Raw genomic sequence first — 23806 nt, forward strand, 5'->3', positions numbered from 1 at the left:
TATGAAGTAAGGACGAACATATGGTGGTTAAGTCAAATGATACAAATTTTGTGAATACTAAATAGGGAGCAAGGGAGCATCCTATAGCATTTGAATGCATAGGGCATACACCCAAACTTCCAGTCAAAAGTTCAGTTTCAGGCTTCAGATGATGTTAGCACCACTCAACATGGTTAGCAGATATGGGACAGTTGTAATCAGTAGAGTCAGAATTTGCTCTTGAATATATATATATATATATATATATTAGGGCTGTCAATTGATTAACATTTTTAATCAAATGAATTACATGGTGTCCCGATTGATTCAGAAAAAACACCACTAAAATTCATCAAGATGTAATTTTTACATTACAAAGTTTGTAGCAGGCTGTCAGTGGGGTGAATGGCTAACTTACATTGTTTATAGTATTATTATTATTTAAAAAAATTATAGAATAATGTATATGTATAATTCCATATCCTGGGAAAATCTCACCTAGAGTATGTCAGCATATCTAATAGCAGCCTTCTACAACCTTTACAATATGAATACAATATCTTGGTAAAATTAAAGCATTTTTTTTCTAAAATAATTGAACACTGTACTTATAATTGGATATGCTTGGACACTGCTCGCTGTTTTTGCTCTCTGTGTTATAAAGTGTCCCATTACTGTTTTACAGAGTGACAAACCAGGGCCATTCCCCCCAGAAATGTCCGGGAACTTGCAAGTACTTTGGTGGAAGAGTGGGTAACATCTCGCAGCAAGAACTGGCAAATCTGGTGCAGTCCATGAGGAGGAGATGCACTGCAGTACTTAATGCAGCTGGTGGCAACACCAGATTTCCACTGGACCAGAACCCAGAATACCCACAATGTTGAAAAGAAAAGTATATATTCTGCTGAAGTGGCCCGAAGGTTCAGCCCAATAAAAACAGGATTTGCTCAGCAACAACAAAAGTTAGAGTGAACATTGGCTGGAGGGAAATGTGGTGGGGTATGACAATTGCCAGAAATTCAGTTAATGGGGTTGATTTCAGGGTACATGAATATTAGGAAGCAAGCTATCGATTTCCTGTGTGATCATGCTGGTGCTGTCTAAGGCTGAGACCGATTATTCTTAGACTGTGACTATTCTTCTATCCCTCACAGCCTTGTTTTCATTTACGCCAAATTAAATATGCCATCTACCCTGACTAAGGTCCATATCACAGAAGTTATGATTGTACTTTATTGCCTTTTATCTTTAATGAAAACAAGTTATTGTGTGATTTAATCAAGAGTACAGTGATGTCTCCCACATCTACAGTGTCAGATTCCTGTGAGCACTGACAACTAGATTTATTTCGAAGCATCTGTGGGGAGTGTCTGTTTCAGAAACAGTCCGCTAGGTGAATTTCAATCTGGCATCACTCAGTCTCCAGTGAATCCTGGCTTTCCTCATGACAGGTGAGCTAATTATTCTTCCAAGGTTATTTGGCTAGATCAAGCTTTTAATTCAAGCTATTGAGCTGCAGCTGTCCATTTTTCATATTTTGTTTAGATACATTCATTATTGTTCTGGCTCAAAGATCACATCAGATGAAATTTGGAGTTTTGTGGCTTTCAGTCCATTTCTATTAACATTGAGGCAAACTCTGTGCAAAGTGTGCTCCTGAAAGTTGACAAAAAACAAACAGATATGCACATTTAGAAGTTACAGTCTTTCATATCCAGGAAAACATAAGAGGTTTAAGGGTGTTTTCACACCTGGCTTGTTTGGAGTGTTTTTTTCAGACCTTGGCACATTTTCTCTCTTGTTTCAGATTGTTTAGGCATATAGAAATACGGCAATCGCACTCAGATCCTCACCAAAACAATCGGTCAGGTGGTCTCGGACCGATTGCAAATGAACTCTGGAGCAGTTCGCTTGTGGTGAGAATGCAAACTGACTCAATGGACCAACGAGCCAAATAATATCCCTATAAAAATCATGAACAAAACTGAGGGATCTTTGTAGAAGACATATGTAAATCAGCACTTCTCTGTAATTCATCATCAAATGTGGATATAGCCTTTTGCCATTAATTTAGAATTTTAGTACGATCGTTTCTCTCTTTTGGATAGTGGCAGAACACGGGTAGGATGACGTTTTCAACTTTTTCAGTGGTCATCAATGAGGAAAGTTGCTTTTTGACCGAATAATGGTGTAGTAACAGCATCAACAGCAGGGGCTAACTGCTAAAGCTAACAGGCCAAACATTTACCACTTAGGAAAACTAACTCATCTTTACGCAAGGAATACACAATTTTTTGTCCAATAAAATGCTCTCTATAATGAGAGGGACAAGACCTTGCCAATGTCTTACCCAAACTTTCTGTTTCAATATGAAAACACAGGTAAGAAAATGGCACAAGAAAATGCATTCCACTCATCTACCCTTAAACGAATTGTTTATCATATGCATAGCTTATTTTTAAAGACATCAATTGTGCATTTCCATGTTACGATTCTGACCCAAATGTGCAGTTCATAATATGACTCTATAATCTACTTATTTATAGCTTTATGTATATAGGATTAGAAAGAAGCACAAGGGGTTTTAGCGAGTGTGTATGTCTGCAAGACATCTTACATCAAATTCTGACTCCGCAACCCTCCACACGTGAAGAGCAGCTCTCCTAATTAAGTTTAGGGAATAAAGCTAGCCCTTAATCTAATCAATACATAAATCATATCTGCTACATGAATCACTGACCTGAGCCAAAGTCCCTTTCAAGACAAGTCTGTCCACTCGGTGGCCATCTTGGGAACACTCCCAGGCAATCCCCCCCCCTCCCATCATATCATTTTCATAGTTCCATTATGCACTGCTTTCTAATTGTCATTCAGTTGTTGCAGGAACATAATCATAATCTACATTGTCTTGTACTATGTGAACTTTAAAAATACATGTATCTTTTAAAACCAAAAATTATACAATTTTGGGCCTTTATCACATGTCAAGCCTTTATTAAAAAAAAAAAAGAAAGCATTCAGCACCTTTACTATATTAAAGGACCAAAGACGAACATTATATTTGTGACCTCAACACACATGACCCCCACCCACAAAATGGTTTTGTCCCCCCAATGTTCAAGACATGGTTAAGGCCTTGTTATCAAATAACATATGTCAAATCAGCAGTCAAATCTGACAACGATTGGCTTCATAAATTGTGCTTCTTTAGCTCTGATCTCGATGCAATAAAAATGTAAACGCTTAAAAGGCTGTTCCAACTAATGTGCATGCACATTCCCGAGTTCACTGACAGGTTATGTCTGTATCTAAAAGATCATTGGCGCTTTTACCTGTGAGGAGGGACTTCCTATTCCTAATCCGCCATATTGGGCTTTCCCATATGTTTTATTAATTTTAATACAAGTGCTCCAGCTCGGGCAAAAATAAATTCCGATTTACATAGATGCCCTCTGCAATGTCAGTTTTCTAGAACTGGGATCTTGAGAGGAGGCAATTAAAACTGACATAAATGTTCTCCATACCTTTAAGAGACTAGCAGTTTTTTCTTCCAAGAGGACTCTAAAAAAAAAAGAGCCTTGATGTAGCCGTAGTTGTCCCACCTGCTGTGCTGAACTAATAAAATGCATGAAAGCGACTCTAAAATGTTGCCTGGGAGACGTGTGCAACCGTGGTGAGATTGGGGGTCACATTCTAAAAAGGACAAGAATGAACACACATGGCCATTTCCATGATATCAGCGGCCCTGTTATGACATAACAGAAAGGTACAATGCCATTAAACAGATCACATTGAAAATCTGTGACTTAAAATCGAATTTAAACGTGAAATTGACTTTGTGTTTTGAAACATTTCCAACAAAGAAATAATACATTTAAGATTTTGCACTTAGTCCTCATGTTACCTCATTTGTAGAAAAGGTCAGATTTCCTTGCTTCCATTGAAGCACACAAGATGTCCTTTGAAATGTTCTCAAATCACATTGGATAGCATGGATCATCAGGTTTTGCACAATTTTTTGGTCCACATTAGCTCGAGTGCATGCTATCATTAAAGCTAAAGAGAGACATACCAAATACTACTCAATTCTGAGATTCATGTTCATTTTCCAATACAAATTTTCACTCAAATTATTAACACTCTAATTTGTAATTATATATATAAATCATGTAAAATCAAACAAAATATTAATAAATCCTAAAATGTCTTTATTTTTCAAGGAAACTTCTCACTCAAATTATGCTAACTAATTTTTCATAATTTGTAATGGGGAAAAAAATAAGAACAAAGAAAAATATAAGCATTTGAATGGCACTGTATAAAAGTTTTTAATATGACCAATAATTGTTGGATTTAGCATTGCTTATTGCTGTTACCAGCACTGATATGGTTTCAGTTTCTAATAATTATTTTCTGAATTATTACCAAAACATTGTCAATGCGGTCACAACCTCAAACATTATTATACAGAGCAGATATTCAGTATAAACACACTGTGCAACACCTACATACCTGTAGCAACTAAAAGCCACTTATTTTAAATACATTCTTTATTAAAGATTGACTGTTCTGTTGATGAGGCATCTCTTAAGGTATATATGGTAGTTTACAAAAATGCTTGCATGTATTGGCTCATGTAAACACCCTTGTGGCTTTTTAGGGGAGGAACAGGGTTCATCCGAAGCTGATCTCCCCTTTGTCAAAACTGTCTATGGTACAAATGTTGACTTGGCAAACGGCTTAATACATCAACCCAAATGTACCGTACCAAACCAAACCCAAAACAAAAGCACTTAAAATGCAATTAATTAACAGCTTTCTTTTAAAGGCAACCCAAGGCACTTACAGTCTCAATACTGAGCAATTTAGTCAAGACAGAGGCTATATTGTGATTACACGGCACACAGTTTAACAGAATGACATTTTACTGTCCATATGTACCAAAAGCACGTAAACCAATAATGGATATCCCAAGAAAATGGCGTAGAAATGATATAAGGCAAAATATAGTACATCATGTAAAAATAAAGTAATTCGCCGACTATGATCGTACTAGTTTAATTCCCTGTCCGGTGTCTAGTACATTAGGAGGAAACCAAGAGAGTTTCAGTCTCCGAACACAACGGAAACACACGCTACACAGCCACAGCAGGTTGAGCCCACAGCACCAGTTGGCCACAGCCACCAATGGGTAAGTAGCCTTGGGGAAGTGTGTTTTCCAATGCTTGGCAACATCGCTCCCGGTGGGCAGGTGGAGGGCGTAGTCGCTCCAAGGTTTGGATACGCCATATATTGCAGTGGCTACCCGACCTTTTTCAGACCACTGCACTTCGCTGTCAGGATTGCAGTTGTATTCCACCCACTCAGTGGTAAAGTCTCCCAGGCGTGGGGCCTCCTGGCTCTCCGTGTCACAGGCAGGGCTCACCTTGGCTCCCTGAACTGCCACATACATCCCTTCCACCTTCCGCACAGCCTTCACCCATGGCACTGCATTCTCAATGTCGAGAACCAGGATGATGCGCGAGGAGAAGCCGGCATTCCGTTCCCGCCACATGTCAAGAATCTGCTGAAGACGCAAGCATTCACCGCCTGTGAACAGAAAGGTTAGATTTGTTTGAGATGAGCAAGTTCTGATCACCAATGACATATCACAATAATCCAATGAAGTAAAACTCTATTGGTTTGCATGCGGTGAAGAAAATCCCATTCACATTTTACTGAAAGTGCTGACATGAATGTGATGGGCTGTTGCTGCAAGCAGACAAAGAGAGACAGTGTGAGAAACACAGCAAAGGTGTAAAAAGTCTGACACTTTTGCTCTATTGAGCGGGAAGACTGCAAATACCGAACAAAAACTCCTGGCTTTTCCTCTCCCGACCCAGTCTGATCAAACAGTATGACAGAGGCTGTAACACCCCATATTGCTCATAAGGATTAATACCTTTCAGAGAAAAATGAGGCATGCACAGGCAGGAAGATAAAGCACAGTAGAGAGGTAGAGCCAAGATACCTTTTTACAGTTTGGAGAGCTTGCAGTGTGATAAATTGTTAAAGCGCGGCCTAAATAAAAGCATTAATGGCCTGGTCTTTCACAATAACCTGAACATGGGACTATGGCTGAATTGACTTTATCATTTTAATACTGATAGGGCCCTATAAATAACTGATCTAATCTCCTGATTGGTGCATCACACACAGAAACTATTTCAGTCTTTGGTCTGGCTGGGTATCACTATTGATTTTTGTATTAATCTCAATCTTCATTTGAACAATCCCGATATCGATTCGCTGTGTTGTTATTATACTATCTGTTAAATAAATAGCAATTGAACCACAAATTGTATCGGAATAGAAACAAGAGCTTGTGAATCGGAATAAAAAAAGAAACCTAGGAAATCTTTATCAATGGGTTTTCCATGGTTATACGTTAAATTGCTAAAATAGGGCCTACAATCATACATTTTAATCAAGAAATCATTTTCAACAATTAATAACCCTAAACACAACATGAAAGCAGCATTCGAAACCTATTGTACTTTCGTAATGTGACATTGCTTCACATTAAATGCTTCGCCAATACATTGCAAGCGAGTGATCCTGTTGAACATACTAAATGCAAGGTTATGGTCACGGTAACAAACCTCAATACTTATGGGGGAGAGTTAGCTTGAAATTTTTGTGCCATTAAACTGGATGTGTTATTTTTCAGACAGCTTGCTATAAAGGTTTCTACTTGCTCGACGTTACTCTTCAAACTGCCAAAAAAGTAGTAGCTGTGAAAGAGAAAACTGACATAGGAGCGGACAATGGTAATGTGTTTTAGAGTGCACTTAGCGGCAACAGTAGAAATTGTGGAAGAATTTCAGAATTAGTACACTGTGGAACGTAAAAATGCACAAAACTGAGCTTGTGTAGCTAGAACCATTTGCGTTCACGTTCTTGTATAGAGTATGTTTTACACTACAAGTGTTTGTCTTCCCATACTTACATAGAGTATGTAGGGTATTATACAATATCATTTCATTTAGTTTAGTTTATCCTACCCCTTTCTCTCCAATTGTGAATACTGCCAATTTCTCACCTGCCAGGACCCAGTCGCCATTGAGAAGCGTATGTCCGCTGAAGTAGAGGATGTAGGTGTCATGCCGTGGGCCTTCAGCTGTACAGAGCTCCAGAAAGGAGCGCAGTTTGGTCTGCAGGGTGTCCAGGCTCAGGTTAGTGGAGTAGTCACATCCAAAAGTCTGGATCAGGTGGTGGGAGAAGAGTCGCTGCACTGCATTCAGGGTGGCCATGGAATGCAGATCATGGGCTTGCCCCGGAGGCAGCATCACTGGCTGGCCATCCGCACTATAAGTAAATAGTCCAGTAAGTATTTTTTGTAGCCAATCAACTTCAAGTACACTTATTAAAGGATTAGTCTCGTCTGGGTTGGGACACAATAGACATGGGCTCATGGCTTCCTCCTTGCAGGGCTCAAACCAGCAACTTTCTGGATACCAGCCCTGAGTTTTTGGCCACTTGACTACACAATATGGTAGAAATAGAGAAGAATGGAACAATGTGGAGAAGTGAGGCTGATGCATTCTGTCTAAACTGCTAATTGGGTCACCTTGACCATCTAAGGGTACACTTACCCAATGTGCACAGAAAGAGAGGAGGATAAGAAAAAAGATAGAAAAGGAATAGGGAAGATAAAGAGGTCTTGAGCCATACAGAAAAAAAGAACAGAGACAAGCCAGAGAAAGGATGGCACTAATCCATTTGAAAATGTGAGCCCCGATTCAGCAGCTCCTCGTAGGGTCGACCTGACCTGTTCTGCCATTCTAAAAGAGCGCGCCAAGCCTCCCAGCTGTAAAAACTTCACAGAAAAGCATTCACTAAAAATAATACAACAATTAAGAACCTAGACTATTGTGACCACCCCCCAACCATACCTTTGAACAATTTTTATTATGAAACCAATTCCCAGCCCTTTGGGTGGCAGTGCTGAAACTGTCTTTCCCAAAGGTAGTCATGCTTGCTCAAGACTGAAATGGCAAATGTAATGCAAAGTGACCCATGAACACTATATAGGCAGGTGCTGAGCTATTCAAGTGGAAATGACTGCTTCTTTATGCATGTTTGTCAGGCTTCAATCCCTCCCTCTCTTTCTCTCAGCTGCCTACAACCTTTTTCCTGTTTTAAGTTTTTTCTAAATTCTAACATTTCTTGTTTGCCAACTTCTTTCTGCTCAAACCCATCCATGGTTCATTGCTTCTTATTCCCAAACACCAAGAGATCTTTTTTAAAAGGAACTGATCACTCAAAAATAAAACTCTGTTCAAAAACTTTGTGATTGTATATCTTCTGTGGAACAAAACATAAAATATTTTGAAGAATACAATGATAGCATATAGTGACCAGGGGCTGTCAGACTCCAAAACAGAATTAAAATGAAATCCTAGAATTAAAAGACTTCTGAAAACATAATGTAGCTTTTTTTGTGAGGAAAAGACCGAAATGAAAGTCATAACTTACTGAAAATCTTGCGCCCTAGCCAAAGCTCTAATATTTTAGTTGTGCATGAGCATATTCAAAATTGGCATGACAAATGTGGTAACTATAAAAGCAAACCCCATGCCTTTTGCTGCCATTTATGTCAAAAGCAGCAAGTTTGATGGCAAAGAAAATGCTTATGCAGTAATGAGATTTAAAAGGGGTGGGTAAAAATAGATTTTCTGATGCATCGCAATCTTCATTTGAATGATCCCAATCGATTCTTAAATCCTAAGATCGATGAGAGTACAACACCGCACTAAGTGATTAAAAATGCCTGGTATTAGCCATTGGCAGGTACATTTTCAGATTTCACTGACCATTAAAAAGTTCAGCACTCAGATCCTTTCACTGCATGTTGGGAGTAAAGTATTGGTTTGACTCATGTAGAGCCCGAGCGATATGGGATTCTTTTAGACCGATACCGATTTTAGAGGGGGAACATTTTTGAGCTGGAATGAAAACAGACCTTTTCTATGTGGATTTTGCACCAATGTGACCATGCAAAGGTACTCAGAAGGATGCTTTCTTAAACAACTATTTTTATCAAAGAATATTTGATGAATTATTATTATACATTGGTAAACAAATTCTAGAAATGAACACTGAGAAATAAATAAAGAATAAATAAAAATACAATAAATAGCTTAAAAACATCAGTACTTTATGTTCAGTATCAGTCAGTTGCTGACCATTTAAATAAAGAATACAAATAAAATAAATGGATAAATAAATATCAGTTGTACTTTATATCAGTCAAATGCTGACAATATTAATACTGCCAGTCAATTAGCAGCAGGATGTAAAACAAGAAGCATTTACACCTGCCCAGTGGCGGAGCTAGGGGGTGGCCATGGACCGAAGCCTGGCAATCCCATTAGCCACCCACTCGCAATTGCTGTTTTAGTCTTTTTTAGGTCATTTTTTTTGGCACAATTTAGTTCTTTAGGGTTGAAATCATCTATGTACAAACTTAACATGTGCGCACACCAAGGTTGCCAAACCTCTCTATCCCAGGTGTCATTGTATCCACTCTGTATTGTATCCATGCTCTGATGTTTACCTTTCAATCTGCTACATTACTGACTGAACTGACAAACTCTAGCTGGCTAACAGCAAACAGATGTAATAAACATGAATGACATGGTTGTCAGGGACAGGGTTAATGTTATATTGGAAAGGGAAACTGATGGAGTCATTGTTTATTAACTTTCCAGTATGTATTTCACAAACTAGTAAGTAACTAACTGAGAAAACACTGCTTAAATCCTTCAAAGTCAGCTCTGTAAATAGTGGAGTCTGAATGCACTCTACTGGACAAACTATGTTATTCTAAACAATTCTAAAGCATTGTTTTCTGCATTATATGTTCTGAAAAAAGTTGTTTTGAAAAAAAAACAAATACGCCAGTACCGATATATCGGTGAAAGGTTAATATCGGCATGACCAGGAGGTGTCAGCTATACTGAACAGAAAGGGTTTAGAAAGATACATAATTCAATGACAATTGGATAGCATCTATCTTGTCTTTGGACACACATTACATGGAATTAGTGACCGATATTTCGGTCAGCCGATATAAATCAGTCAGGCAAACAATGAAAACAATTTACATTTGGGTGAACTATTCTTTAAACAATAAGAATAATATCATGACTAAGGGTAAATGTGACTTTTATGGCAAGTCCAGTGGAAATTAAATGAAAGTTTAAATGAGTATGAAGTTTATTATCCACAAGGTCTTTATCAGAACAGATACACAAGATGTTCCATTAAGAAGACTAATACATTATCCCACTGTTTTTTATAAATTATTCAAATGATTCCGGTGTGGAACCATCTGGATGATGGTCAAGATGACAGATCTCATTCCTGTGATATGTGGATAAAATGGTGTCGCAACATCTGTCAAGCGAAAAAAGACTAGCTCTCCCTGTTGAAGATGATCACGCCAACCTGAGTGTTTCACTGTCTCTGCGTTCCCCATCCATCCCTCCTCCCCCTCACCTTCCCAAGAGGCCCTCATCATGGTAAAAACATGATCTGTACCCATCAGACAGAAGATTACACCCTGCTACATTCCCCTCATGTACTGCTCCCCGCAGAGGCTCCTCTCTTGAGTGCTGGAATACTGAGCATGAAGAGGATGTGGGTCTGCATCCTAATTCACATCATCATCTGCGACCTGACTGGCAGCCTGCCCGGTACACCCCCTCTTTCTGTCAGTATGCATGGCATATGGTTCTCCCAGCGGAGCCAGTGATAGTCTATGTTTATTAAACGCTATTATTTTATCTTGCACTGTCGTGTGTTTAGGGAGATCCAATATGGAGAATGTGAGGGAGCATGGTTTCCAATGGTTTCTGGACACTAGGCAGAGAACTGAAAAGTTTCAGCATCCATATAATAAAGATGTGCAAAAAGGCGAGTTAAAGGGTTAGTTCAACCAAATATGAAAATGATCCCACAATTTACTCACACTCAAGCCATCCAAGTTGTATATGACCTTCTTCTTTCAGCCAAACACAATCGGAGTTACATTAAATCGGAATGAATGGTAATGGCAAACATCTGATTTAAATTTTTAATTTTTAAAAACTATGAAATTCACAAGGATAAACATCATATAATGTGCTGTTGTAGTGCTTTCAATATAGCAAAGGGTGAATATTTTACAAATCACAACGTTTTGTTTTATTAGCATTTTTCATACTGTCCCAACTTTTTCAGAATTGGTGTTGTACAATATGGCCACTGTCCCATATTGTACAACAGAGTAATATGCGAATACTGTTGGCTCATGTATGGTAAATCGCTTGCGTTTTCTTTATTTTAAAGTCACTTTGAATCAAAGCATCTGCTGAAATTATGAAAAGCAAATGTAAATGCATTTGAATTGATTCCAAGAAATTTGGTTTCTGAGAAAACCAGTTCCTCAACAGTGTCTATTGCATAAACCATATAATATGTAAGAGCTGGTGAGGAGCTTTCAGCAAGTTAATGGAATTCTATTAATTCACTGGGATCATGCGACCATGTAGGTCTGCATTCAAGTCAAAAAACTTTGTATGTAGAGTTTCTGATGTGTATGTGCGCGTATGTGCATTTACCTGCTGTAACAGGTGGGAATTACCACCGCATACCCTACACAGGTGCCTCCCAAGCAGTTGCCCAGTTCATGGAAGAGTCCATGGGCCAGAGACTCCAGTGGCAGCACCACTAAAAACAGACTCATGAAGAGTCCATTAGTGACCTGCAGAGAGGAACACTTCTGAAGTCATCAACAACTCTGAAGTGGATTCAAAGGGAAGGAGGGCTACATATCCAAACACACTCTTTCTTGACTTATCTGATTGTACCGTCATTTTTACACATTGGATTAAGAATGCAAAATGCCAATTTATTTCTAAAAATGACAACTTGGTGGCACATATTGAATTAAATATCAGTAAGTGAATTAAACACCACACAGTAAAAACAAAAGTTTATTCTGCATGGAATTCAGTAAGTATGCTAGTATTCCATTCCGAACATATTATTCCAAGTACTGCTCTTTATAATTAAGTGCACCAGAGTTTGACATGACTGTATGGCTCACTAGTATGCCGTTACTGTTCAGAATATCACATTTATAATAAAAGTAAAACATATTACATTAGTCTCATATGCTGGATCATGAGTGAATAGATCACATTGTGTCTCTGAGACTCATTGAACCCCATTTAAAATGTAATTACCTTTGTCCATTTATGATTGGATCACCTGAGATGTTAATGAGTGTTTACATGTAGCTCTTTAAAAAAAAATCTGCTAACACAAGAAAACTGTTAACATGAGACTTCAAACTATCTAGTTATTCTCTGCTTTTGACATCAAAACGTAAACAGGCATGCACAAAAAATGTGCACACATTGGTAAGAACGCCAGAAAATGTGTTTTATCATGCAACATAGATGGTGGAAATGGGCAAAAACATGCATGGGTCAATTGGTATATGCTTAAACCCAATAAATTGTTGACAACACGATAAAGCCGGTGTTAAGGTGTTAACGTCACCATACACATTGTTTACTTATCAAGCATAATCGTGTAAGATAATGCATGTAAACACACTTAATGTTATCTAGACAAATCTGATTTCTAAATTCCAAAAGGGTAAACCTTACTAAAATATGTCTAGGTCACATTTCACCCTAAAATGGAAAGATAAATTAAAACAAAGCATATATTTTACGTAAAGAAAATTAATCGTATTATTAGGATCACTGAGATATTTTCAAATTATTTCCATTAAAATTAAGCACATTTAACCCCAACACAATGCCATTATCCCCAATTCCATAACAAATCTATGCATCTGACTTTTTCTCAATTGCTTTTCTCACCAGTGTACTACAGCATTTTTTAAGTGTATTAGAGTATTTAAACAATATTTAAAACATCATAAATTAAAATTCAGTACAACAAATAGAACCACCGTGATGTACATTTACTTTACAACTTACATAATAGATCATTATTTTTTTATTTCAGCCATTTGTGCATTACGGTAATAAGAATTGATGGAGTAAATGTGCTTAATTCTTAATAATCAAACATCTTAATGGTCCTAAAATATGCTTAATTATCTTTCATCTATTTCCATCATATTCTTGACATGTCTTGAGACATTCACCTAACATCTGCATTCAACATGCTTTAGAAACAGCTTACCTGCCATGAAACAGCCCCCAGTATGATGGTGGACATCAGGCAGAAGAGTACCAGCCGTTCAGAGATGAGGCAAAAATGACGCATGCCTCTAGAGGCCATGATTCGGTCCAAACTAAGCATTTCTGAGGGCTTGGCTGCCCATGTCTTCTGACACTCTCCTAACTTGGTGTGGAAGCCCCAAAGTGTCACCAGGAACACCACATGGCACAAGATCCAGAACAGGCCAAAGACACAGAAGCCAGGGATGACCAGGTACCAGACGTTCAGGTCACCCAGCTTCAGGGCGCACAGTACAAAGAATGCCACCTGGACGAAACTCAAAAGGAATAAAGAAACTCTCCATAGGCGTCCAGTCAAGAGAAACTTCTTCCAGCGTTCTGTTGCCGACAGGCCACTAAAGTAGACGTCTAGAAGGGGCTCGCAGATAAGGCGACCAAGGAAGCAGCTCAGGGCGAAGGGGTTGGTCTGGATCTCCAGGGACTGGAAGAAGGTGACAGCGGTGATCACAGCAAAGCAGGTGAGATTTGGGAGCGCCATTGGTGACTTCATTCGAAGGTTAACGATGATAGCTGCAAGGGCAAACACCAGGGCAATCATGGCCATGGATTTGTGAAGAACCAAGCTGACACTTGCAACGCCAAATCCCAGGAGCTCCAGAAGCTCGGATGAGGTGAGGACAACCGGTTTATTCTTAGCATTGCCGCATAGACGTTCAGTCAGAGCCCAGAGCATCCGAACGGCCAGGCTAGCAAGCAACAGGTAGTTTGTGACTTGCTCCTTTATGTCCTTCTCCAAAGATGGGCCATTTAGTAAGCACAGAAGACCTTGGAGGAAGCCGAACCACAAGTGTAAGAGACTTAGACTGGCTGACTCCATTGAGAAGTAATAGTAAAGGATGCACGCTATGGCCGAAACAAATAAACCCAGGATGAAGATGACCAGAATCATAGGCGCTGCAGTTTGCTCCCATCGTACATACATTCCAAAGCACACAGCGACCAGAAGATTGAAGCTAGACAGATAGCCCAGACAGCGAAGTGAGGACCACATGTCCACCCCCTTGTCCGATTCCTCTTGGCCAGACATTGTTGAGTAGAAACGCAGACAGAGGCTCAGGCCTCACACTTCCAAGACTAGGAATGGTAATTTGTATGCATTCCACTAAAATGAATGATGAAAAAGGGATTTGACAGTATTAAAGTCTGTGATTCAATTATACACACAATAAAAACTACATCAAACATAGTGATCATGCATGTTTGCTCAAAACTTAAATATCACAAGACTTTTGAATATACATTATTATATTTCATCTCTAATCATTATTACATTGAATCTCTAATCAGACCTATACAGAACTATACTGTAATACCACTGACCAATGTTATTTTTATGAACCTTCTTTTTTTGTGATTTCTACTTGGATATTTGAAAATAAAAATAATTATATAGTATACATAATAATTCTAAATTATCATCATTTTGAATGTCTAATAAGACATATAAAGAAAAAACTACAGTAAAACATCCATTAAAAATGACAATGGAACTATTAAGGTAAAATCATGGTATCTAGGAAAGTAAATAATCACTATATTAATGTACTATGGTATTTACACTTAAGGAGCTACTAAGAATACCAAGGTAAAAACAAAAAAACATTGCAGTGCCATGGTTTATCATGTATATAAACTTGGTAATATACATACACATTTTTTGTCCTGCTACGTATATTTTAGATAATGCATTCAAATAATATGCAGGGATGAATAATACTGACGCATAATATGACTTTAAAATGTTGTCTGACTCTGAGAAACTACGCATAAAAAAGTATTCCAGAGATAAGGAAATGTTTGTCAGTGAAGGTTATATGAGTATTAGGCCTATATATTGTTGTATAGATCTATGTATGGTTGCTTGAGTAATGACGCATATAAGCTGTTATATATTAAGGCAGTGTCTGTAAAAGTTTATGTAATGTATCTTCAGTTAAAAGTTCAGGATTATCATCTGTCAGAAGTGAAAGTGCCACATAATCAATCTGTGATGCATATAGTAAACTTCCAAAATGACTCTGACGGCACGAAAACATCAAACAAAACAAAAGACGAGTTTTAGCGTATTCCTTTTGTATTTTGGTTCATATTTGATTTAAAAAAATAAATTAAAAAAATATATATATAACAGTAAAATGATTCTTACATTTGTTTGTGGCACAGACTTTTTAGCTTTCCGATGGACATGATGCTTCCGGACTCCAAACTACGGCGATATAGGAGGGTCAAAGGCGAAATGTAAACTCGGTGTAATATTTTTTTTTTTTTTTTTTTTTAAACTCGGTGTAATATAATATAAAGTAACAGGACTCATGACGTATGTCATGTAGTTCTTTTTTTTTTTTTTTTAAGTCTCATTAAAAGATAACATTCTTGAAAAAAGAAATGTTGGCATGAGTTGTGCTGAATAATATTCTGTCGTTATTTCTTAAAAAAAAATATGCAGTGAAACAATTTTCTTTGAAAACGTCTTGATATTCTTGACTTAAAAATTCATGATATTTGTAAAAAAAAAAAAAAAAAAAAAAAAAAATATATATATATATATATATATATATATATATATATATATATATATATATATATATATATATATATATATATATATTAAAACAAACAACAACAACAAAAAGGAAAATAAATAAATAAACAGTTTAATAAAAATATCAAATTGTTTACATATTTCAATACACTTTACAGCTTTCTTGTTACTCAAACTGGAAATTGTCCTTGGGTATTGCTGAACTTCTGAATTAAAAATTAAATCTAATGGTTTATAACCATCATACTTACATTTATGAATACTAAATTTTGCCCAACAAAAGCAGAAAATGAATCAAATAATATTCCTTATGAAGAGACATGTCATAGCTAAAAAAAACCCTGAATTAAACATTTTCAAAACAAAGTTGAAAGCTGGGAATAATATGATCTCTAACAATCTTGCAGAAATCAGACCAAAAACAAGTCGAGTAGGGACAACTCCAAAATAAATGAAATAATGTTTCTGCCAGCAGACCACATATAGAATATATCCAGAATATATCGACGTCACAATTAAATCTCTCTACAAGAAATAATTAGTGAGGAAGTACTAATAAATAAGTTTGAAGGAAATTTCTTTGATTTTATTCGTGATTAAATATTCATGGGTAACTTCCAAATTTTGGAAGTCCAGCCACACCCTGCGTCAGACATGCTTGTGTAGCTTCTCGGGTGCGTTGTGTCATAAACATAAAATGTTTAGGTCAGGTTGTGTCAAGTTCAATATAGTTTAATACTCAATCTTTAAACACATCTTGAGATACCTTAGTTCACATTTGCGCTCCTTCGAGTGTTTTGAACGCAAGAACGTAACTCATGTTTGTGTTGTTCTGCCTACTGAAGTGTTTTCTTCACTGTATAAACTGTGCGTTGCTCATACAGCTGAAATTTCACTTACTGCCCTCTGGAGTAAACAGGTGGTATTACAAGCTTGCATTTCTCAGGACGCTTCCTTATTATGGTCTGGGGAAGTGCAATTAATTTCGTAAATTTTTTTAACGTGTTATTTTTTGTAAAAAGAATTAACGCATTAAATCGACAGCCCTAATGTATATATATATATATTTCATCTTGAATCATAGTGTGTTTTTTTAATACATTTTTTATTTTACTGATGCAGTTGTGTACACTCTCATGTATTCAATGAAACTATTTGTTATTATTTTTACATTGACCACATTTTAAAATAATTAAATAATAATAATAATAATTATTATTATTATTTTTATAAATTGCTATAAATGTTTTTCAAACAATTTGTAAAAACAACATGAAATCAAATATTACATGTCTATGAATTGACAAATCTGTTTTAAACCATTTTTAAATTTGTATACCTTGGACAACCTCATTTAAGTTAAATTGACCCAATGATGCCCTTTTCATGACAAAAGAAAATGATAAAATTACATAATTGGTAGTTCTCTTAGACTTTTTGTTCCTTAAAATCAAATATCACCTTGAAGGTGACTGGAAAAAAGTTTTATGCTTTGTTAAAAAAATAACAATAGCTCATATTTAAAGATCCTAATATTCTTGTATATTATGCCAGGAGTCTGGAGGTTAAAAAAAATATATATAACATACATCTTCTCAGTTGTATGACACTACAGTAACACAAAATCAAATGGTATTAACCCATAGATATTAGTAGGGAATATCATTGACCGAGCTCTCAGTGGGCTAATTATTCTATGTCTTTGTGCCAGAGCTTTTGCTAATGTATACTGTATGTTTTATTCACAGTTTGCAATACAAAACACATTCTTTTTCTTGACAGGTTTCTGAGATAACCTGGGCTATGGATAATGTGCTTGACTTATGGTTCTTCCATTAAATCTCCTAAAAATATATCCTAAAATTCAATACCTCTATATTAACAAAAACATGACTTGTAAATGGACACAAACAAGATGCCCACGTCATACAGCCTTGGTAGTGAACAGTAATCAGTGAAGCCATAGTAGGTGAAGCGGTCTGATCTCTTTATGATCAGTCCTCAAAGTGAGGTATTTTTTTCTCTCCAAGTTTTCTGCGTAGGTAGGAGCTCCCTGACTGGATAAACACAAAGCAGGCTGCTTCCCACGCAAACTTCTACAAGCACACACAGAGAGAGAGAGAGAGAGAGAGAGAGGATGGAGCCATTTGAAAATATAATCTCTTTTAATATATTTATGTTTGCAGACAGCCTCATTAAAAAAAAAAAAAAAAAAAAGAAGTCACTGTATTTATGGGAAACTGTAAAGGAAAAGTTCACCCAAAAACTAAAATCAATCAATCAATCAATCAATCAATCAATCAATCAATCAATCAATCAATCAATCAATCAATCTATCATTGAACCATAGGGGGCATTTTGAAAATGTAGTCATGCCTTTTGGCTTGACCAATGCCGCTGACATCTTCCAGGCCTTGGTGAATGACATGTTGCTTGACATGATTAAACGGTTTGTCTTTGTGTACCTGGATGACATAATGATTTTCTCCCAGTCTATCCAGGATCAAACCTAGCACGTCTGCCAGGTTCTGCAGAGGCATCTTGAGAATCAACTATTTGTCAAGGCGTAGAAGTGTCAGTTCCATGCATGGTCGGTTCCGTTCTTGGGGTTTGTTGTCTCTGAGGATATTCGTGTTGATCCTGGTATGGTAAGAGCTGTTTCCAGTTGGCCAATCCCAGATTCCCACAAGGCCCAGCAGAGGTTTCTGGGATTCGCTAACTTTTATAGATGCTTCACTAAGAACTATAAACGTGATGCTGCTCCTCTGATGGATCTTACCTCTACCATAAAATCGTTTCAGTTGTAGGCCCTTGCTCAGGCTGCTTTTGACAAACTTAGATATTTATTTACTTCAGCACCTATTTTAATCATTCCGGACCCTCCTCGCCATTTTTTGGTAGATGTAGATGCATCAGAGATGGGTATCAGAGCAGTCCTGTCACAACAATTTCTTCAAGCCAGTTTGACTCATCCATGTGCCTTTTTATCTCATCGTCTCTCGCAGGCTGAACGGAACTATGACATTGGTAACCGAGAGCTCCTGGTGGTCAAGATGGCATTGCATGAGTGGCGTCACAAGCTAGAGGGAGCTAAAGAACCTTTTGTGGTCTTAACGGACCACAAAAACCTTAAATATATTCGGTCTGCCAAGAGGCTTAATTCACGACAGGCTCATTGGTCTATCTTCTTTGGGTGGTTCGATTTTAAGATCTAATATTGCCCAGGCTCCAAAAACACTAAGCCCATTCTCTCTCTTTCATGTCTTTAACAAGCCCGAGCGCCTGACCTGCCCCAATGCCATTATTACCCCTGAACAGGTGGTGATGCCGGTCTTGTGAGGGGTTGAGACTCGGGTCAAGAGAGCACTTAGAGGGGGCCTGGGTAATTGAGCAAGTAAATACGCTGACCACCTCACCTGGAGTCGCAAGTTTGAACTCAGTGCATGCTGAATGACTCCAGTCTGGCTTCCTAAGCAACCAATTGGCCTGGTTGCTAGGGTAGATAGAGTCACGTTTTCCATGAAAAGTCATGAAACAAGACCTCTTCCCAGATCAATACTGTTGTGCTCATGGTGGTGGACTGTTTCTCTAAAGCAGCCCACTTTATTCCCCTCCCCACACTTCCCTCTGCCCAGGAGATGGTGGCTGCTGTAGTGGACCACGTGTTCTGCATCCATGGCCTCCCGGTGGACGTGGTCTCTGACCGGAGCAGTTTGTTTCCAATTTCTGGAGAGAGTTTTGTCAGCAGCTAGGGGCATTTGTTAGTCTTTCTTCTGGATCCATCCTCAGACTAACGGTCAGACCGAGCAGGCCAATCGAGATCTAGAACAAATTATTAGTTGTCTTGCCTTCCAGAATCCATGACTCCTGAAGTCGCCATCTCTCGTGGATTGAGTATGCTCACAATTCGCGTATGTCTTCCTTCCAGTCAAGTCTTGGTTACCTTTCCTTTGTTTCCTTCCCAGGAGCCAGAAGACACTGTTCCCTCTGACCTGGCCTTTGTCAGATGCTGCCGTTGAACCTGGGCATGTGCTAGGAGGGCTCTACTCCAGGCCAGTGACCGCACCAAGGCCCATGTCGATTTGTGCCCCCACCGGATTACATCGTTAATCAGTCTGGCTGTCCACCAAAAACCTTTCACTCAAGAACTTGACCTGCAAAATATCCACTGGGTTTGTGGACCCCTTTATCATATCTAAAATTTTGAGTCCAGTGGCAGTGGGGCTCAAAATCCCTCCCTCCATGGGTAGATTCAATCTGGTCTGCCACATTTCCTGTGTCAAACCCTATATCCATTCCCCCCTCAATCCATGCAAAACCCCCACTCCTTGGGGCTTCCAGTACCTGATTGGCTGGGAGGGATATTGTCCTGAGGTGAGATGTTGGGTACCAACTTGGGACATCCTGGATCCATCACTCATTGACGATTTCCACCGTCATCTCAGGTTGGTCTATCAGGAACCTCCTGAAGGGGAGGTAATGTTGGGATCTCTGGGTGATTTGACGGTGAGTCCGTTCTGTTTGTGGTGTGTTATGTTTTCCCCTATGTGTTTCCCTGTTTGTTTACGTGGCCATGTGCTCGTCAGTGCAGGGTTGGTGGGCTTATTATCATCATTAGTTTCACTTGTTCCCTATGTTCTCCCCCCTGTATTTTGTCCTCGAGTTTGCTGACTTGTGCGAGACTGTATTGTGCATTCTCCATGCAGTCAGCCTCTGTCAGTTGGTCTAGTTTTCACACTGTTTTGTTTTGTTTGTTCGGTGCCTCTCCCAAATAATTCCACCTCATTATTCCCAGTGCTCACTGGTCACCTATCACCTAGCTTCTCATCTACTACTGTCACTTACCTGCTTTGGATCGCTGTTCACAATATTCATCGTCCACCTTCATCTGTGATCATCATCTTCTGTTGATTCTTGATGACCCAGTCTGCAGCCTCTGTCGCTCTGCTCCATTCCCTAGATTGTTTTTGTTTTTAACTTTCTGCATCGCTCATCCAGTTTGGATCCTCATTATACCGGTTGTGACAACCTACCTACCTACCTACCTTCTTACCTGTCTGTCTGTCTGGCTGTCTATCTTTGATTGCCATTGAATCAAAGAAGAAAATAAATGGTATCGCCCATCCCTAGTGTGCGCGCGTGAGCAAATGTGTGAAGTTGCTCCTCACTCTACGGTAATAGACGCACGGTAATAGAGAGGACGCAATGGAGAACTGTGCATTAAGGGATCATAGCCTTTTATAAATACACCCAATTAGTCCACATCCACCTTTTTGTGAATTAAATATCGAGGTCATTCTTCATAAAATAGGCTGAATAATCCTGCAGAAACAAGATAAGTGCGACAAAGAGAACATGGGCTACTTTTTTGTTAATTAGCCTTGATGGTTGCATGTATAATTGAGAGTTCTGAACGGTCCAATGTATTTGCTTCCTGAGTCATTCAAATTCAAATAAGCACACACACACACACACACACACACACACACACACACACACACACACACACACACACACACACACACACACACACACACACACACACACACACACACATATTATCTTTGTAGCCAATGGTCTAATTTTTAAAGGAATAGTTCCCCAAATATGAAACTTCTGTCATTAATTAGCTTCAAACATGCATGATTTTTTTTTCTTGCATTGAAAACAAAATAATTTTTTACTACTGTTAAATTTTAATTCCATGCAATTACAAAAAAAAAGTATGTAAAGGCACCATAAAAGTAATTGCTTGTTATTGCATTGAAATAAACAACCAGTGGTATATTCTTCAGAAAATTCTTCTTTTGTGTTCCAGAGAAGTAAGAGAGTCATACAGGTTTGGAACAATATAAGGATATATTGAAAAGAAAATATGAAGGATTATGAATTTTCATATTTGAAAAGGCACTGAACAAATGCAGGAGTCAATGAATATGTTGTTTTGTGGACTGTCTGTGGGCTACATGACTCCTTCCACTTCTTCCTCTGAAGAAAAAAATAAAGAGAAAAAACCCCATGAATTATGCACAGCTGTACACCTCCACACCACCTGGAAACCTGTACGGAAGCATCACATAAAAAAGGGGCATATCAAATATACATACTGATTTCTGTTCACTGCTATGGCATGAAATAAGAGAAGATGCATCTTGCCAAAATGAAGTCTGGTTGATTGCATCTCAGTCTAATGATATGAACAGTCACTCTGTTTTCCAAAGAGGATTTATCTATTTAATTTACATCCTTGGCAAAATAGATGTCGTATGAGCCAATGTACTGCCACACTGTTGAGTTTATTGATCAGGCATATTGACAAAAAATTATGTCCTGTAAGTGTTACTGCATGGATCTATTGCTACTTGATATAACCCATAAAATAAAATAATCATTTGTTAAGTTAATTTAGTCATATCTGACTTACTTGAATAAAACCATTGAATTTTGATGCTACCACATGAAGCACATTTCATAGGTTACCTAAAAACTTTTTTTTAAGTGGTTTAGTGGCATGTGTTGTAGAGGTTAATAATAAGCCAGCTGTTTAGTTTGGAACTGCCAATTTCAGCCATTTTTCCCATCAGATAGTCAAATGTCATGAGCCGATTTTAATGGAATTTTAACATTTTAATGCACTGACATGCATTTTTACTCGGACTTGACTCGATTTGAGTACGGCCATGTCCATGGCATTTATGATGCAATGAAAAAACAAACAAAAAAATGACGGATCATTTGGTGACCATACGTCCTCTTTTCCCCAGACATGTCCTCTTTTTCAGACCTGTAAAAAGTGTCCGGCCGGAATTTCAAAATTGCTTCTAAATATCTGGGATTTGGCTTTGTCTTCATAATGATGTGCTCTCTACAGTTATTACTATCATACATTCTGTGTATTTGATACTGCGCATCAGAACGGCAGTGGAACTTGCTGCTCAACACCGCTCGCCTCCAAAGTAAAAATCTGAATGAGTGGTTGAGAGCCAGGTTTTATACCCGTATTTCCAGGGGAGTGGCATGAAAATTCCACTCGCCAATTCTCATAGGCCTTTTCTCAAAGATCTGAGGTGTTCGGGGCTCCCAAGAGCGACCCCTAGTGTCACTATATCAACACAACTTCGAGTGAGTGACAGATAGGGAACTGTGTCCAGGTGTACCGAGTAGAATTGGGGCTGTTTTAAAGGCAAAAGTGGCCACACCAAATATTGATTTAGCTTTTTATATGTTTACTGGACTTTGTATGATATTAATTGATAAATAATATGGCATTATTTTTGAAGACATCCTCACTATGCAACATTTTTCCCAAGTGCCTAAAACTTTTGCACAGTACTGTATTTATAGTGCAAGTCATGGTTTAAAATTATTAAACTAAGTAAGTGTTAAGGGTGAGTGTTTAAACAAAGATTTTGTAAGAACTGTAAGATTAATGACTAATGTCTCTGAAGTCCATCCTGGATTAACTGCTGAAGTTTACATAGATGTGTCGTCCTTGTTAGTTGGCTGATGAAGGTTTTGTTGGCAATTATTTGATAGTCTATGTATTCCAATTTAAGAGTGTAGTCCATCAATAGACCAAGGTGATGCTGGCCAAGATCAGAGAGGTGCTTCGCAGTTCAACCTTCTGGTAATTTCAGTGAGGTCTATCCTTAGTCCAAGGTTCAGGCAATGGCAAATGAAGTATCCCATGTCTTATGGTTGGAGTTGGCAGCAGTTTAGCCTCTGAAGTCTATTGTGATAGACTGAAATGATGTTTGGCTGGCACCGGCTGCTATCAGTCATCATCACTCAGAGACACGTAGCAGTGTAGTCTAACACGAAGCAGGGTTGGAGCTGGTTCCAGCCGGTTCTGGTGACCTCAGGATAGGAGTCCTGAGGTTGAGACAGGGAAACAAATAGAATGAATATTACCATGTATTAAATGTATTTAATTAATTACATGGCCTGTATTTCACCAATAATTTTAGATAAACTAAAC

General features: G+C 38.2%; 1 protein-coding gene across 1 annotated transcript; it reads right to left on the minus strand.

The window, feature by feature from the left end:
• Positions 1 to 2957: 2957 nt before the first annotated feature.
• LOC127639221 (transmembrane protein 168-A) lies at positions 2958 to 15509 on the minus strand. The gene is made up of 5 exons (XM_052121129.1): positions 15433 to 15509; positions 13228 to 14388; positions 11625 to 11767; positions 7061 to 7326; positions 2958 to 5568 (listed from the first exon to the last, which is right to left on the minus strand). Exons 2-5 carry the CDS (start codon positions 14311 to 14313, stop codon positions 5021 to 5023), a joined length of 2043 nt encoding a protein of 680 aa, XP_051977089.1. The 5' UTR covers positions 14314 to 14388; positions 15433 to 15509; the 3' UTR covers positions 2958 to 5020.
• Between the last annotated feature and the right edge of the window lie 8297 nt (positions 15510 to 23806).

Source organism: Xyrauchen texanus, chromosome 47 (genome assembly GCF_025860055.1).
Source record: "Xyrauchen texanus isolate HMW12.3.18 chromosome 47, RBS_HiC_50CHRs, whole genome shotgun sequence".
In the NCBI taxonomy this organism is placed as follows: domain Eukaryota; kingdom Metazoa; phylum Chordata; class Actinopteri; order Cypriniformes; family Catostomidae; genus Xyrauchen; species Xyrauchen texanus.